At 39.7% G+C, this 16,009-nt stretch overlaps 2 protein-coding genes across 5 annotated transcripts in view; one reads left to right on the forward strand and one right to left on the reverse strand.

Annotated features, from left to right (window-relative positions):
• Nucleotides 1–16,009, reverse strand: part of LOC119743031 — a 53,274-nt gene that overhangs the window by 23,412 nt on the left and 13,853 nt on the right. For 3 of the 4 annotated variants that reach the window (XM_038219346.1, XM_038219347.1, XM_038219348.1), the window contains exon 2: nt 5,515–5,690. In XM_038219346.1, the coding sequence (XP_038075274.1) occupies nt 5,515–5,674 (160 nt within the window). In that variant the 5' untranslated portion in view covers nt 5,675–5,690. Of the gene's footprint in view, nt 1–5,514; nt 5,691–16,009 lie in introns of those variants that run through there. The other variant, XM_038219349.1, reaches the window with a different exon arrangement.
• LOC119742836 overlaps nt 9,206–16,009 on the forward strand; it is a 33,068-nt gene continuing 26,264 nt past the window's right edge. The window contains exons 1-2 of the mRNA XM_038219035.1: nt 9,206–9,288; nt 10,185–10,203. Coding sequence (XP_038074963.1) covers nt 9,206–9,288; nt 10,185–10,203 — 102 coding nt within the window. The remainder of the gene's footprint in view (nt 9,289–10,184; nt 10,204–16,009) is intronic.

The following is a 16,009-nucleotide window of genomic DNA, read 5'->3' on the forward strand; positions in this document are numbered from 1 at the left end:
GGAATGTCGACAGTAAAGCATGACTGAACACTGGGATTAAATGCACTTGATAATGGGAAACTGTACATATACTTCATGCAACAAGAAAAGACCGCCTGTAGAAAAACTAGAATGCACATTGATTGTCTCTGACAATGAATGCCCCAGCGACAGGGGCAAGCAAGCGAATCAAACACATTGTAGGAAACGAGGACAGCTGCAACCAATGGACCAACAAGGGTTGCTGTACTTTTTCCCCCCTGTGGAGCAGAACTCAATTATCACAGGAAATTGTACTTTAGTTTTTCACCAGTTTACAAAACTGGATAGATTTTGTTGTGGCAAATCGGAACAACTAACAGGGGGAATTGTCAAGGCCTCTATATTTGTAGGAGGAGAAGACGTCCATTGACAGAGACGTGTACACTGATTGATAACCCCATTCCCTTCATATCCTTAACTCTAAAAGGGCCGGGTTATTTTGACCATCTCTCAGCTGGATGGGGGGGGGGGGGGGGGGGGGGGGCGGAGGTGGATGCTGCCCCCCCCCAAGATCTCGGCCATCTAGTAATGAAACATTTTGAAACTTGGTACATGTACATGTATGCATAGAGCAACTCATCATGAACAACCATGTACATGTACCCAAGAAATTTCATGACTAAAGGTCAAAGGGTTTTGGAATTATGGCTAATTAATTATTCATATGTACAATGTACAAATGTACATGTACCGGTATGTACCGGTATTTGAGGACTTTCAGTTGCAAATTTCCATGCCCAAGTGCTACAAATACATGTATGTATGTAATAATTGTGGTCCCTCGTATACCAGTGCTAAATGTTAAGACAAGGTTTTTAATGTTTTTCATAATGTGTGATCTATGCAAACCTACCGGTACGCGTACATGTTGTATATGTGTACATGTACATGTACATGAATGCTCCCATGCATTGTGCATCTCATGAGTATGCAGAGCTATATTTAATGTAAAGAATTACATAACAGAGTGATGGGTTGTGGGCACCTTGTTTTCCCGTTTATGAATGAACAGCACATGCACACTGATCCCTGTAAGAGGGTAGGCCTCCGCATTATGGGGAAGTTCTTTTATGTTCATGATGTTATAGGCAAATTACATGTACATGTTTTGTAGGACTGAGTTATGGGGACTTTCTGCTGTCCCCACAGCTTTTTCGGTTCCCACACCTTACCGTATTTTCCCGTTTATGAATGAACAGCACCTGCACACTGATCGCTGTAAGAGGGTAGGCCTCTGCATTATGGGGAAGTTCTTTTATGTTATAGGCAAATTACATGTACATGTAGGACTGAGTTATGGGGACTTTCTGCTGTCCCCACAGCTTTTTCGGTTCCCACACCTTATTTTCCCGTTTATGAATGAACAGCACCTGCACACTGATCCCTGTAAGAGGGTAGGCCTCTGTGTTATGGGGAAGTTCTTTTATGTTATAGGCAAATTACATGTAGGACCGAGTTATGGGGACTTAATTCTGCTGTCCCCTATGCTTTTTTGGTCCCCACAGCTTTTTCGGTCTCCACAGCTTTTTCAGTCCCCACAAAAACCTACCTCGTAGCGACGAGTGTTTGTCCCCACAACTACGGAACAAGAAGGGGTGTCGACTCCACGTACTGATATACTGGTACATTGTACAGTGTACTGGTACGTGTGTGAATGATGACCATTGTGAACAGTGATGCTCCAGATCAACTGGCCAAAAGACATACATATGTACATGTAACATGCACAATTTGCCAGTTCAAAAATATCCATTTTGGCCTACATGTAGATGCCATGCCATGCCAGGTCTTTTAAAACCATAACACCCCCCCCTCCAAATTTCACAACCTCAGCCCTGCCAAAAATAGACACCCAGGGTTTATTTCTGTCCCGGACTGTAAACTGTCCGGGCCGTTTGTTCAGTCACCCACTTTCCTGTTTGGTGTTCAACATCTCAATGGGCCGTGAATGCAGGGGCCTGATGAAACCGAGCCCCCCGGTAACCTGAGACTTCTCTCGCCAACCACACTGCCGGGGTTCGGATTACGGGGATCAACCCAAAAGGATGGTCTGATACTGTTTGTGAAAAAAGCCGTGAATTGACTCCCTATTCCTGCGCAAAACAACAATCTGCCTGTGTGTAGGAGAATCGTGACCATTGTGAAGTCTGACAAGCCTCTATTTTACACATGTGGCTCATGTTTGCTGCGAGCTCATGGTGCGAAATTTAAGAAAAATACACGGAACAAAAAGTACAGATGACTTTATACTGTACATTGTCCTATCCATTTCTTTGTACTGTACACTACATGTATATATTTGTCCAACCGCATGCCTGTGCCCTGTCCCTGCAAAATGGTGTTCGTTTATAGAGGACTTTGCATTCCCCATGCTATTATCGAGTTTCATCTTGAAAAATAGATTCCTTTTCTAAATTGCTATTTTTCTAGCAATACAAAAGTTATTCCCTTTTGTTATAATTATGACATCAACCGGAAAAAAACCCACAGGCCCATGTTTCATTATTGAATTATTCCTTTACAATTTGGACAGTATTAAAGTTCATTGTTGCGGGGTAGGCTGGTTCCCACCCCAGTATCGAATCAGTATAGGCAGTCCGCTCGCTAAGTGGATCTGTTTGTGCCCAAAACAAAAAAATTTCCACAGGATTGCAGACATCCAAAAAAAGGGAAAAAATGAGTTTGTTTTTGTCAGAAAAAGCATACAAGTTGAACATTTACAAAAACATGTATAAATACTGTTTAATAGAAAAAAAACTTGTTACTGAGGGGTTAACAGAGAATTGTGTGCCCATGCAGACCCACCTGCATGTACATGTACATGTAGTTGTACATGTACATGTACATGTATTCATATTGTGTGGATGGTGTGTAGGCCTACATGTACCGGCATGGTGAATACCTATTTAGAATGGTCCAGTGGTTACTGTGTTTGACTTGTACAATGGTATGTGGGTTCGAACCCCCGCCGTGAGCATGGTGTTTGTGCCCTTGGGCAAGACACTTCACTACTATTACCTCTCTCCACTCAGGAGTACACATATGATGAATGGGTACCTGTGAGGGTACCCGAATGTGAATGTGTGCCGATATCGCTGCCGCGTTGTCTCGTGGCCTGATCGATGAACGGGGGAAAATTGCAAAGCGCTTTGAGTTTGAGATACGATACGACATGATGGAAAGCGATGCCTCACAATTTATTATTTACATGGTGTACATGATGTTGGCACCTCTAAAGATCAACAGTGAGCATGGTTTATATTAACTTTATATATTTTTTCTACTATTTTTTACCTCTTTTTCAATTACCAAAGTACATGGTGTATGTTTGTTCATTTATGTACATGTACATGTACCGGTACATGTATGTACGGTACATGTACATGTATGTCTATACATGTACACTATACAAACATGTGTGGGCGGACAGGCCGTCACCGCCTTATGGGAAAGTTTTTATTGTAAGGCAAATTAGGACTGAGTTATGGGGACTTTCTGCTGTCCCCACATCGTCTTCGGTCCCCATACTACATGTACCATGGGGCAACTCGTGTGTAGTCCCCACAGTCACAGAACAAGTATGTGTGTACATGTACCGGTGCCTGATTATGTTTAATTTGCATTCTGCGAGAGACTTGTATTTTGATTACTAATAATGGACTTGTGATGTGAATTAGCTTCACCTCTCTAGCAAAATTACCATATCAGTACATGTACCCGTAGATAAGGACAAAAAAAAGTCTCCGGTTTCTGGTATGCGCGCGCGTCGCCGTAGCCATGCGCGTCGGCAAAATGAAAAAGTTTTTTTTTCAATGAAAGATGATGTCTCAAAACCGCCAAACTCACTGAATTGACTGGAATCCTGCTGCTGCACAATTTTAACTTGTTTTTAGATGGGGTTATGATCGAGAATAAGCTTTATGTGGCCTCTCTGGTCTCCCATAATATTTGCACTAAGTTTAGTAGGGCACCATTTGCAGTCATCAGCCGACATTTGAAGCAAAAAAAACCAGGTTAAAAAAAAAAAAAGCCGCATCGCCGCACCACTTTTTGGGCAAGCTCCATACCAGAAACCAGAGACTTTTTTGGGGGGCCTAAGATCCCTCAACCTCCACTCGCTCCAGAAAATTGTCAGGCACATCTTCTTCAAATGGGCATGGGAATACTCCGGAATCCACTTGTGTATTAAATAACTTGTTGTGTAAAAATAACTTGTACAGGTATCTGAACAGATCATCTGAAGAACCCACTATATCGTTTAAACCGCGTACAATGCACATCTTCATGGACAAATCTTATATCTTGAGGCGTCTTGCAGAGCTAGCTGTGCTATCATTTGTATTTTCGGCTTGTTTCCATGGCAATTTGCGATGGTGCAGATGTGAAGTATTAGTTATCATAAATTTGTATCTCACTCAACATGAGTATCTGATTGGAAAACCATGTGCAGTATACAATGTACGTACAATGTATGAGGGGAGTACATCACTTTACATTTTATGTAGAAATGATTTTGATTTTAATTTTTATTTTATTCTTACGATGATCAAACCAGGGAAGTCTCCAGATTTAGTACACAAGTTGTACTTACTTGTAAGGTACATGTACAATTTTTATGGAAATTATTTCAAAGTCAGTATGGGATTTTGTTCTTACAGGTACATGTACAGTAGCTGTAATTTCTCGTATATGTAATATGGTCTGCTGAAAATGTGTCAAGATTCAGTACACTGGAGATCGCATCTTTCATTTCCAAAATTACTGAACTCAAAACTTTAACCCTAACCCCTTGGGTATTTTTACTAGAAAGTATCCTGAAACCGCCCAAAATCTATCAATTTTGCCATGCAAAAAAATGTTGGTGGCCAGTGAGTCCATCAGAATCCTAAAGTTAGCCGGGAGTAAATCTGTTGAGATCCTGAATCCATCAAAGTCCCCCAACTTCTCAATATGGAGGTATCCTGATTCCATCAAAATCCTGCAGTACTGCTAGGCTTACTGTCCTGAATCCATCGAAATCCCCCAACTTTTTCAATATGGAGGTATCCTGATTCCGCTGAAATCCTCCAAAACAGGGGTGTGGATTTTGATGGATTCACATACATGTACCGTAGGTACATTAGGGTTAAGGGCCTTTTCTCAGTATTTTTCTTTTTTGACATATCGACAAATATACCAGTACTAACTTTAAACAGCTCTATAACTTCTCAATGAAAATAATTGAATATTTCATTAAATCAGCACCAAAAACAAATTTGCAAATTAAATTTTTTTTTCCAACTATCCAAGCATGTTTGGCAATCCTGTGTCTGGTATCTTTTTCCACGAACTTCCATTTCGTCGTTATTGTGTTGGTCTTGTAAAATGTGTCCCGGTCCACTAAATTTTAAAAGGAACTGGCCCTGATTTTTCATGAAATTCGGCCCCTCTATTAAATAATGCGTGCATGTTATGAACCGGTACATGCAATGAATTATTGATGTCCACACTTACCTACGGTGCTAAATTTGCTGGGGGTTGATTTATCGGGCTGGAAGTTGTCATCGCTGGTAACTAGTCGTGGAAGCAAAGATGGTTCACATTCCAGAGAGGCCGAGTTCAGACATAACACTCTGTGGTTTTTCCGGGCATGGCACGGAGGCCGCTGCATCATCAAAGCCTACCCCAGCCTGCGGAGAATCCGGAGAACCAAAAATAAATAACAACTCTCATCGATTCTCATACCAAATTCGAAAGGAAGAAATTGGGGAAAGCATTTTTGTGTGGAACGCCAAAGCCGCCTTCTCTTGTTCACTTTGATTCCATTTGCCAATTTTATCATTTTATTCATCAATTCCATTATTTCATTTGGCAATTTCATCATTTTATTCATCAATTCCATTATTTCATTCGGCAATTTCATCATTTTATTTATAAATCAATTCCATTATTTCATTTGGCAATTTCATCAATCATCATTTCATTCGGCATTTTCATTGGAATGGAACGATAAAATTGCCAAATGAAATGATGAAATTGCGGAATGGAATGAAAGTGAACCATAGAAGGCGGCTTTGGCATTCCATGGTTTTGTCTGTCATTGGTCATGTTCATGTATGTATGCGAGGTGTTCTGGCAAAATGAGACGGAAATAGGCACAGGCCTTATTGGAAAAAAATGCAAAAACCAAACAGGGGCGATTCTTTTTTTCGATTTTCAGATGTATTGATATTTGTACCGGTAATCTTTGATATGTCTACTACACATATTTTTAAATAAATAGTTTAAAAATCATTGAATAAAAGTGGTTTTAATGGAAAACAATTCACATTTTACATTTTCACAAATACAAAACTGGAAAATATTAACGTTTTTCTACATATAGGGCCTATGTACTTGTATCAGTATTTTACTTTTTTTGACATAATGTCGATAAATGCCAACTTTAAACAGTCATACTGGTACGGTAGCTTGTCAACGGAATGTCCGATTGAAGTGCAACAAACAGTATTGTAAGGAGATTTTCATTCTCTTTCCAAATACTTGCAAACCCGCATTTTGACCTTTGCCCAAATCTGTCTCATTTTCTCAGAATTGCCTCCCACATGTGCTGAATCAGTGTTGCATCAGTGCAATTTCTCCACGTTAATTAGGCTTGTGTGGTATAGGATTTTGAGGGTCTACGGTGGTTTACTCTCACAAATATTGCAGTATACATCCGTTATTGCCCGGTACTTTTCTGTTATGTATGTCATCAAAATATAATTTAAGACACAGTGCAATCAGGGAAACTGCAAATACGGTATGCAACATGGGTAGAACTTCAAAGGCCTTGCACAGTTACTAGTATTTGTAACCACAATTTGTACTTAAATCTAGATCATGTGACTTCAAGGAATTTAGACAATTATCTGGCCAATCTATTTCTGTCACTTTTTTTAAGGGCTTTTGCACACATACATGTAACCACATTTACGGTACAAGGATACATCGTGGTAATCAAATTCTTCACCGAGGTTGTTTGTATTTCATTAAATTAACAACATTCGGTATCACTCGGTATCAAACAAATATTTGTCCGGCACTGTATATACATGTAAAGTATTTTTGAAATACGGTCCAAACCATAACACTGCAAAAAAAAAAGTAAAAAAAAAAAATCACCAATTTAAGATTTATGGGACTGCATAATTTATTATCACCATCATTACATGATTCCTTTTTTCCCAGCGACGCATACTGCACATTCCTGTGTACATACATGTACAAACAAATCCTCCACATGTACATGTACAGTGCATGCCACTGTTGAACATGTACATGTTGTATAAGCGGACATTACATGTACATGTACACAATGTACTTTGCATAATGTGTAATGTATTATGGTACATGTATAAACTGTGCCTACACGTACGTGTACTATGCACAGTCATGCCAGGTAAAAAGTCCTCACTGTTTTCACTATTTAATTCAATTGCTGCATTAGACAAGGACTTATACAGCATCTGAGTGGCCATGGACTGACCATGGCCCAAGCCATGACTGACCAGCAAAAATTGTTCTGACCATCACTTAAGTGTTGAGGATGCACTTGCATTTCTTTCCTTGATAAGGGGAAATTGACAAGAACATTTTATGAAAACACAAAGATATTCCTTACGGCATGCAGCATTATTTTAATGTCTTGTTTTTTTCATCTGGCTTTAAACATTAGGGCATTTTCAATTACAAATTTAAAATTATTCACTGAAGCAGACTGGAATTAATTAGGAATTAACTAGTGCTTTCATTTCTCTTCGCTGCAGTTCCAAAAATTAAGACTTTACCTCACTTTCAAGTCAATATGGCCGACTCGTGAATAAGGCCCATTATATGTACATGTATACATACATCAACACATACAACAGGATCTTGAGGTCTTGGTGAATGCATGGACCTCCGATTCCAGGCCTACATGTACATGTAATTGGCCTCAAGAATACCAGGCCTTAGTGTCATCGATATCATCCCATCAATATCAGTCCTTAAGACCTTTAACCAAATGTAATTAGTTGTTCATCATGGCCAAGGTTATGAAAAAACAGCCAGACACACTCTCATAAACACCCAGTCGTGTTTCACTATACGCCTGAGGACAACCTATTGTGTTTCCCTTTGTCCCTCTAATATAACACTTTCCCAAGACATAACCGTACGATCGAGGACCGGTTTTAACAATAGGCACCGTCGTCTGAAGATCAAAGGCCCCTTTGTGCTCCTTTTGTTGTCTGTCCTCGAGTGTAATACAATACAAGAGCACACATACACATGTACGTGACCACTACCTGTACATGTAGGTTCATGTGAAATCTTGATAAGTCAAACCTCAATGGAATGACAGGTTCAAAATTTGACTGAAGTAGAGTCAGCAACTTTGGTAACTTTCTTGTCGACACTTTGGTCCCATTTTTGTTACAGGGTAAAGTCCCGGCCTGGACAGTTATGTAATGCAATTGCAAAACACTCCAGCGACCCATAGCCATCGCTGCATGCAAATTTAAACCGGCGTGCTTTGTTTGCAAGTTTTGACCAGTGAGGAAAGCAGCTGCAGCTGGCGTGTGTAAAACTTAATTGTCAAGTTTCGAATATTCGGTCAAGTGCAGTTTCAATAACCAAATCCTCGTTTCAATAAGACGAGGTCGTAACACGATTCTGCAACAAAGTCATATCTTGCGCGAATACGCTCTGTGCAACAACGTCGTATCTTGCATATCTCGACTTTCAGTTTCAAATAATCAAATCGTCATTTCAGTGCAACAAGGTCGTAACTCGATTCTGCAACAAAGTCGTATCTCGCGCGAATACGTTCTGTGCAACAACATCGTATCTCACGTATCTTGACGTCCATTGACTTTGTGTGTGCATCTGGATATTTTAAGCGAGATACGACTTTTTGACATTCTACAACTCGCGTTACACGTACATGACGGCATTGCTATTTTAGGAGATAAAACCTTGTTGCACGGACACGACGAAATACTACATTACTCGAAAATGGACAACCCTATTGTTTGCCCATTGACCAACTCAACTTTAAAGGTCCAATCAAATGCAGAAGCACACAAATAAAACAGACACAAGAATCTGCATAATTTAAAAAGGCCTGAATGTACATCTGTAACTTTACTTACTGGATAGCTAAATTCTTGCGTACAATACCCCGATGATCTGCCTGACTACTACCTGTATGAACGGCTGCCCCAATGACCTGTACTATGAGCGGCTGCCTGCCACTAACACGTACCAGTAAGTTGAGGAAAGGGTGAGCGTGCTGTTCTGTCACACCTGATCCTTAAACATACGAAGGTCAAAATGTTGACTCCCTTTTCCAGTGAACTTCCCCAAATCAAAATTCCAGTAATCCAGTTACACTTGTGGCTAAAACAGGTGTATGTTAGAATTGATCTTCCTGTGTGGCGTACCGGTGTACTGGTAGACAGTGTGTTCATATTAAATGGCCTGATGTCATTTTTCCAGTTAAAGGCAATACACAACATTTGCAAACATCGGAAAACACAACTATAAAATTATTATGAAATACCCTACTTGACTGTAAGTGACTATTACATGTAGTCTCAACCATCCTGTGAAATCATGGCACCTGGTGTGCTGTCATTGTCAAGAAAAGTAGAATTATTGTATCAATTTCCAACGATGGTCGGCTGACCATCGTTGGAAATTGATACAATAATTCCACTTTATTTGCTTACAATACTGTTTTTCTAATACTACCCCAAATTTTTCTAATACTACCCCAAATTAACCAAATTTAGTCTACATTTTGTTTTCAATCGGCTACACATCCTTGAACGGTTGCAAGCCAGCTAGTATTGTCCCTGACCTGACAATTCCCTGGCGTCTATAATTAAATTGCTTTTATTTCGTCTGAAGTAGGGTCAAGGAACCAGATCACATGAACAGCATCTTTTTCTTGGTTTTCCAACATCTACGAACACAAAACTTTAAACAGGTCATTGTAATATTTGCTATAAAATAGATACTATAACCCCCAAATCCATCCATATCTGAAAATCACAGCAAAAGCACATGTACGGTACCTTTAATTGTCTTTCCATGAAGTTACGGTAGGTATACATGTATTTATAGAACTTGAACGTTTCTTATGTTTGCCACATCTGTAGATGGGGTGCATGGATACCGGTATGTACATCTATAGTCAGCGATCCTTTTTAAGTGGTTCCTCTACATGTAGTTGTTTTATAATGTGTCATCAGTAGGTGTTCTTCATTAATATATTGCAAAAGAAAAGAAGAAAAGTGGAGACAAACGTACATTGTACATGTGCGAACATCATGGATACCAAATTTAAATTGTTTCTTAGAATAAGCACTTTACTTTCAATTTCCTCCCAAACAGCTACTGGTACATGTGAACAAATACTGGCTAAGCAAGTACCGGTACATTTTCTGTACTCTGCAATCTTTAGCACTTACAGTTGTAGCTCTGTGAAACTTGAAACTGTAGTCATTAAAATTTGAGCGTTTTGATGAAATATAAAATGTAACTTATTGATAGCTCTAAACACAGCGTGAACCTGTCAAAAATTAATGAAGTCAAACTGAGGATGGTTAAATATTTAAGAACTGAACTGTATTTTGTAGTTTCAGCTATTTTGAGAAGCAAAACAAACAATAGTCCAGCTTGCATAAATATGTTGCTACAGCAACCTGAATTAATAAAAGAATGTCCAGGGTAGCGATAAAAACCTGGAGGTCATTACTACATGTAGACGTGTGCGACTAATGCGACTAGTGCGACTCATTAGACTTGAAATCAAGCCGGTAATTGGCCGGGTTTAGTTCGCCCAGCTTTATCATAACGTACCACCTGAACTGGCGTGACACAGTACTGTCATGACTGTGCTGCACTTTAACCTGATGATGTGCCTGCACCCGATTTCATCAAACTCTTCATAACTTACGATGCATCGCAGCTGCGACGCGTCCTGCGATCCATTTCACTAAACACATCGTTAGTGCGACGCGTCGTAGGTGTATTTATAGCACAACTCGGTGACTGTTTTATGTCTTTAGTCAGCGTACAGTAAATAGTCGTCTGATATTCAACAAAGAGTCGTCGGATCTCAGCTTGAAATTTGTTAAAACGTAAAACAAAATGGCGGCCGTGCGATGCAATTTTGAAGGAAAACAAGCTCTCATTGGACTGTATAGCTACTTTGAAATTTCAACTCTAATATTCCGGTCTAATTCATAATTATTCAATGAATTTTCTATTTACACACATTGCCTCGGTATTATAATCTCGTTAATGTAATGTTTGTGGCATAAAACTGGCTTAGAAATGACTCTTCTTATTTTGCGATGACCACTAGACACGTCGTAACTTGCGACGTGTTTTAGCAGTGATGTAGTGCCTTGATGCTGGGCCTTGGCCTTAAGGCTGCCTTAAGGCTGGATTTTAGGGCCTTGGCCTTGGCCTCGAGGCTTGAGGGCAAAAGCCTTGGCCTTGGCCTTGGCCTTGAGGGATCACGGCCTTGCAATTTTGAGTCAAGGCTCTTCAAGGCCCATAGATTTTTGCATTTTCCAGATAAATCTGTTCGAAATGTTGCTGTTACCATTGTAATCGTATTACCATGGAGGAGGGAAACCCCTTGTAGATTTGTGTGTTGGACACACTTCCACTTTTATAGCATCACATGTTGTTACCACTATAGTAGATTTGCTGCAAAAATACCCTGTACACTTGTGGGGCTAATGAGATGATCACTTAAATTGCATACAATTATGGAATAGAGGAGTCATTCCACCGGGTTGGGGAACAAAGTGTGACATATGACCATATTAAGAAAAGCATGAATGCCTTGCTAGCAGTTGCTCTACATAATATTTGTTGTTGGGTGTTTCACTACTGCAAAAAGTTTGAAATCATTTCAATGTATTTTGCCAAAAATATGAGCAAAAAATGTCATTTTGGATGTAACATTGACATTGTCAGTGTTACGTCCAAATATGACATTTGTTATCTTTTTAAAAAATTTCTGCGAAATATTACCCAAATTTACTTTGCGTACTTCTTACTATAGATGCAACACAAATTTGAAAAGTTTTTGTTATGGTAGTCAGACATCAAATGGAGCAGAAATGATAGCTTGTTTGTGTGGATGTAACATTTACACGGAGTAAACCCCAAATGTCACACTTCCATTGAGTGATTTTTACACTGTTACATCCACACTTGAGGTATTGTTTCTGCCATATTTGAACCCTGACTATACCAAAACAAAAGTTGTTCTTGGTGCTTAGGTGTCCAGTTGTAAATATGCAATTGAAAGAGAGGAACAAGAGGCCTGCTTGGAAGAACCCTGGAGCGATCAATATGATGGCAGCACTTCCACAACTCAACAAAGAGTGGATCCTCTTAGCAAACAACAGAAGGGAGGCTTGGCACATTTTACATACGTGTAAAAAATGGCCAAAAAAGAATTTTTGGATGTAACATTGAAACGGTGTCAATGTTACATCCGAATTAATACATTTTTGCTCATATTTTTGTCAAAGTACTTTCAAATGATTTCAAACTTTCTCAAATATTGAAACACCCTAAGACACATATTATGTTGAGCAATTGTTTAGAATGCATTGATACTTTTAATAGTATAACCAAATATATGGATGTAACATGCACTGCTTCCCAACCCGGTGGAATGACCCAGATCTGATTGGTTGTATGTCTTCCTGATAAGTGCTAAAGATTTGCATGTATCTGTTTTAGATAATGCTGATATTTCTGACCATGTTGGCCCAGCAAATAAAAATTTCCCAAATCAGTTTCTTGGATCCCCCTTTTGTTACACTCGGGAGAATTGTGCGTCAATATAGAAATAATTCTTTTTTTTTGTTTTAGTTAAACCATATTGAAGACCTGAACTTATACTTTAATAGATCTAATGCAGTCATAAAACGGTGTATGCGAGCGTGTTCATTGCAATTTAAGACATGTTGTTCTTCTTAATGGGCGATTCGTGATGATGTGTCATGTGACTATAATTAGTTCTATATCAGTGGTCATTTTATAAAACAGGGCCTTGGCCTTGGCCTTAGCCTTGAGGGTTAAGCCTTGGCCTTGGCCTCGAGGCTTGAAGGTCTAAGCCTTGGCCTTGGCCTTGGCCTTGAGGGTCAAAGCCTTGGCCTTGGCCTTGGCCTTGAAGGTTTAAGCCTTTGCTCCAACACTGGTTTTAAGCCGTTGTCAAGGAATTTACGACGCGTTCAACACATCGCAACTGTAGTGAAATGGAAGATACGACGCGTCGCGAGTTGCGACGTGTTACACGTCGTAACTTGAGTTGCGACGCGTCGCAGCGCTTCGTGAAATCGGGTGCTGTTGTTTTTCTGCCCAGAATGCTTATTGCACACCCGCAGACCTTTTTTAGATGTATTGCTACAAAGGTATTACTGGATAAATAAATATATGTGTTACCGGTCGCGACTAGTCAACTAGTCACAACTTTTTATCGCAACTAGTCATGCCTACACCTAGTCAGCACTTACAGACTTGGATGAATGAGAAGGTTCACATGCTGCAAAAATACCGTATGCACGCTTACTTATTATTCAGAGGGGACCGTGTTTATGGGAAAACAACCAGAATCGCAATGAACCTGTATTTTTTTGGGGTTGCAATTCATTGGCATTTACTTTTATTCAGTGATCAGGAGATTGTGAATTCTCAAGGTGCCTTTGTATATAATTTGGATTTCAGTCAATTGACTGCACTGACCTTTACAAGATGTATGTAGATTGCAGCGTACAATGCATCTTTACACACTGAAAGTCAAATTTGTGACATTTATGCCGAGTCAGTGAACGTCAACGAGCTTGCATGATCCAATAGCTTGGACAAAATCATATGCACTGTAACTCGTACCGGTACCTAGACTAGCAAAATGTGAATGTAACGACTGTACTTAAAGGAAAGTTCAGGCAACATCTTTTACTAGACCAAGGCACTGGACCAAGTCCATCAAAATCCATCAATCACTGTGCGTCCAATAAAAAACTGTACATGACATAATGGAATCCACCACTGACGCACTGGTTGACATGCATCGACTTGCTACACATGGCTTTTATCATTACATTAGCAGTACAGGAAGCTAGGCAAAATCAATCGGATACCCCTAGCACTGCTTCAGGCCATTAGGCCCAAGTCCATCATACACCATCAATATTAAGTCGCGCCAGGCCTTCTGGACCAGTCCCCCTAAATCCACCAAAATAGGGGGATGGATTTTGATGGAGTTGTATAAGGGTTAATACATTTGTACTTGCCAAGAACGTATTTATTCCCATTCATAATTTTTTGGTCCAAAAGTTAAAACAAGTCAAATCAAGTTACTTAAGCCCGGTTCATACTCAGCGCGAAAGCGAACGCAAACTTGTGACGTCATGGCAAGTATTCGCGCTGCAAATTCGTAAAAGTTGAACACATTTCAACTCGGGCGAATTTCGCAGCCAATGTTTCATGACCCCAAATTCGCTTCGCATTCGCTTTCGCATGAAGTATGAACCAGGCTTTACTCAGTCCAAGGCAGTCAATCCTGCTTTATTGTGGGCTGGGAATTCTGATTTGATTGAAAACAGTCACTTGATTGATTTTGACTGCAAGGACAACTTGGCACAGAATGTATTTTCAAATCAAACATGTTTTGAATGCACTCCTTGCATGCCTTATTGCAGTCTTCCGGAGTGATTATGACTAGCAAAGTTCCCTACCCCCAAAAAGACCAAAGTGTTTGAAGTCATGCATGATGAAAGGCAAATTTCAAAGTTCAGACGTAACACTTACACTGGGACAGGAACAGTGTCTCACTTTGGACCCTAAATTCGGAGAAAGACAAACATTTCGTGTGCACAGTCATCAACAGACCTGCTGACATTGCTTATTTCAAGGTTGCTTTGTATCAGTCTCAGTTTGAATTGATTAAATCGGGCGTTTATTAAACATGGGATGTATGCTAATTAATTCCCTGGAGATCCCCAACAGACTCTGTTTTATCGACTCTGACATTGTCTGAGGTGGAATATTTTAGAAGAAAGGCGTACTTTTCACTTGAATACACTTGTCTACAAGAGTCTTACCTCGAAATTGCCACCCCAACTATGCAACTGTTTCACTCGTACCATGAATGCTCACACACATAACACTAGGTCTGGGGCCAATTTCATAGAGCTGCTTAAGCACAAAATTTGCTTCAGCACAAAAACGTCTTGCTTAATAAAAGCAGGTTACCGGCCAAAACTCCATGCGATTGTTATGCTAAGTAAACAACAGCTAAATACCAGTCACAAGCAATGTACATCACATGGAGTTTTGGCCGGTAACCTAATTTTACTAAGCAAGGTTTTTTCGTGCTTAAGCAAATTTTCTGCTTAAGCTGGTTAAGCAGCTATATGAAATTGGGCCCTGGTTCTCAAGGCAACCTTGTTCCCCCATTCAGTAAATCTAAATCAGGTAAACGGAAATTTGTGGTTCATGGAGCTTATTCATTCAACGCCCAACCATGCCCTTTGGCTGCTACTCTTGCCAGCTTTAAAAGCACGATACAAAAACCTGCCTTTTTAATGTACTAGTGCAGTACCCATCGATAATGCGCCTGTCATAATGGGGCAAACTACTTGGCCTCTCTTTTTGGTTGCTTGCAGCTTTTTGAGAACTGCTCATCATGCAGACAATTTATGCGCAAGATTTAATATTATTCACGCAGAGTTTTATGCAGTGCATAGGTGCTTTTGTTTTGTTTTTTTCAGTGCAATTTTTTTGGGTGTGTGTATCTGTTTTTTGTTTGTTTTTACTGAATGGTCCATGATTATTTTTTATATATTTTAAGTGTTTTTATGTACCCATATTTTACTATTTACTATTTTTTAGTGTTTTCTGTAATTGTAGTTTTAAATGAATTGTTCTGTATAATTGCTGGGCACCTCTG

This window comes from Patiria miniata, unplaced genomic scaffold, assembly GCF_015706575.1.
Source record: "Patiria miniata isolate m_02_andy unplaced genomic scaffold, ASM1570657v1 HiC_scaffold_6, whole genome shotgun sequence".
Taxonomy (NCBI): Eukaryota; Metazoa; Echinodermata; class Asteroidea; order Valvatida; family Asterinidae; genus Patiria; species Patiria miniata.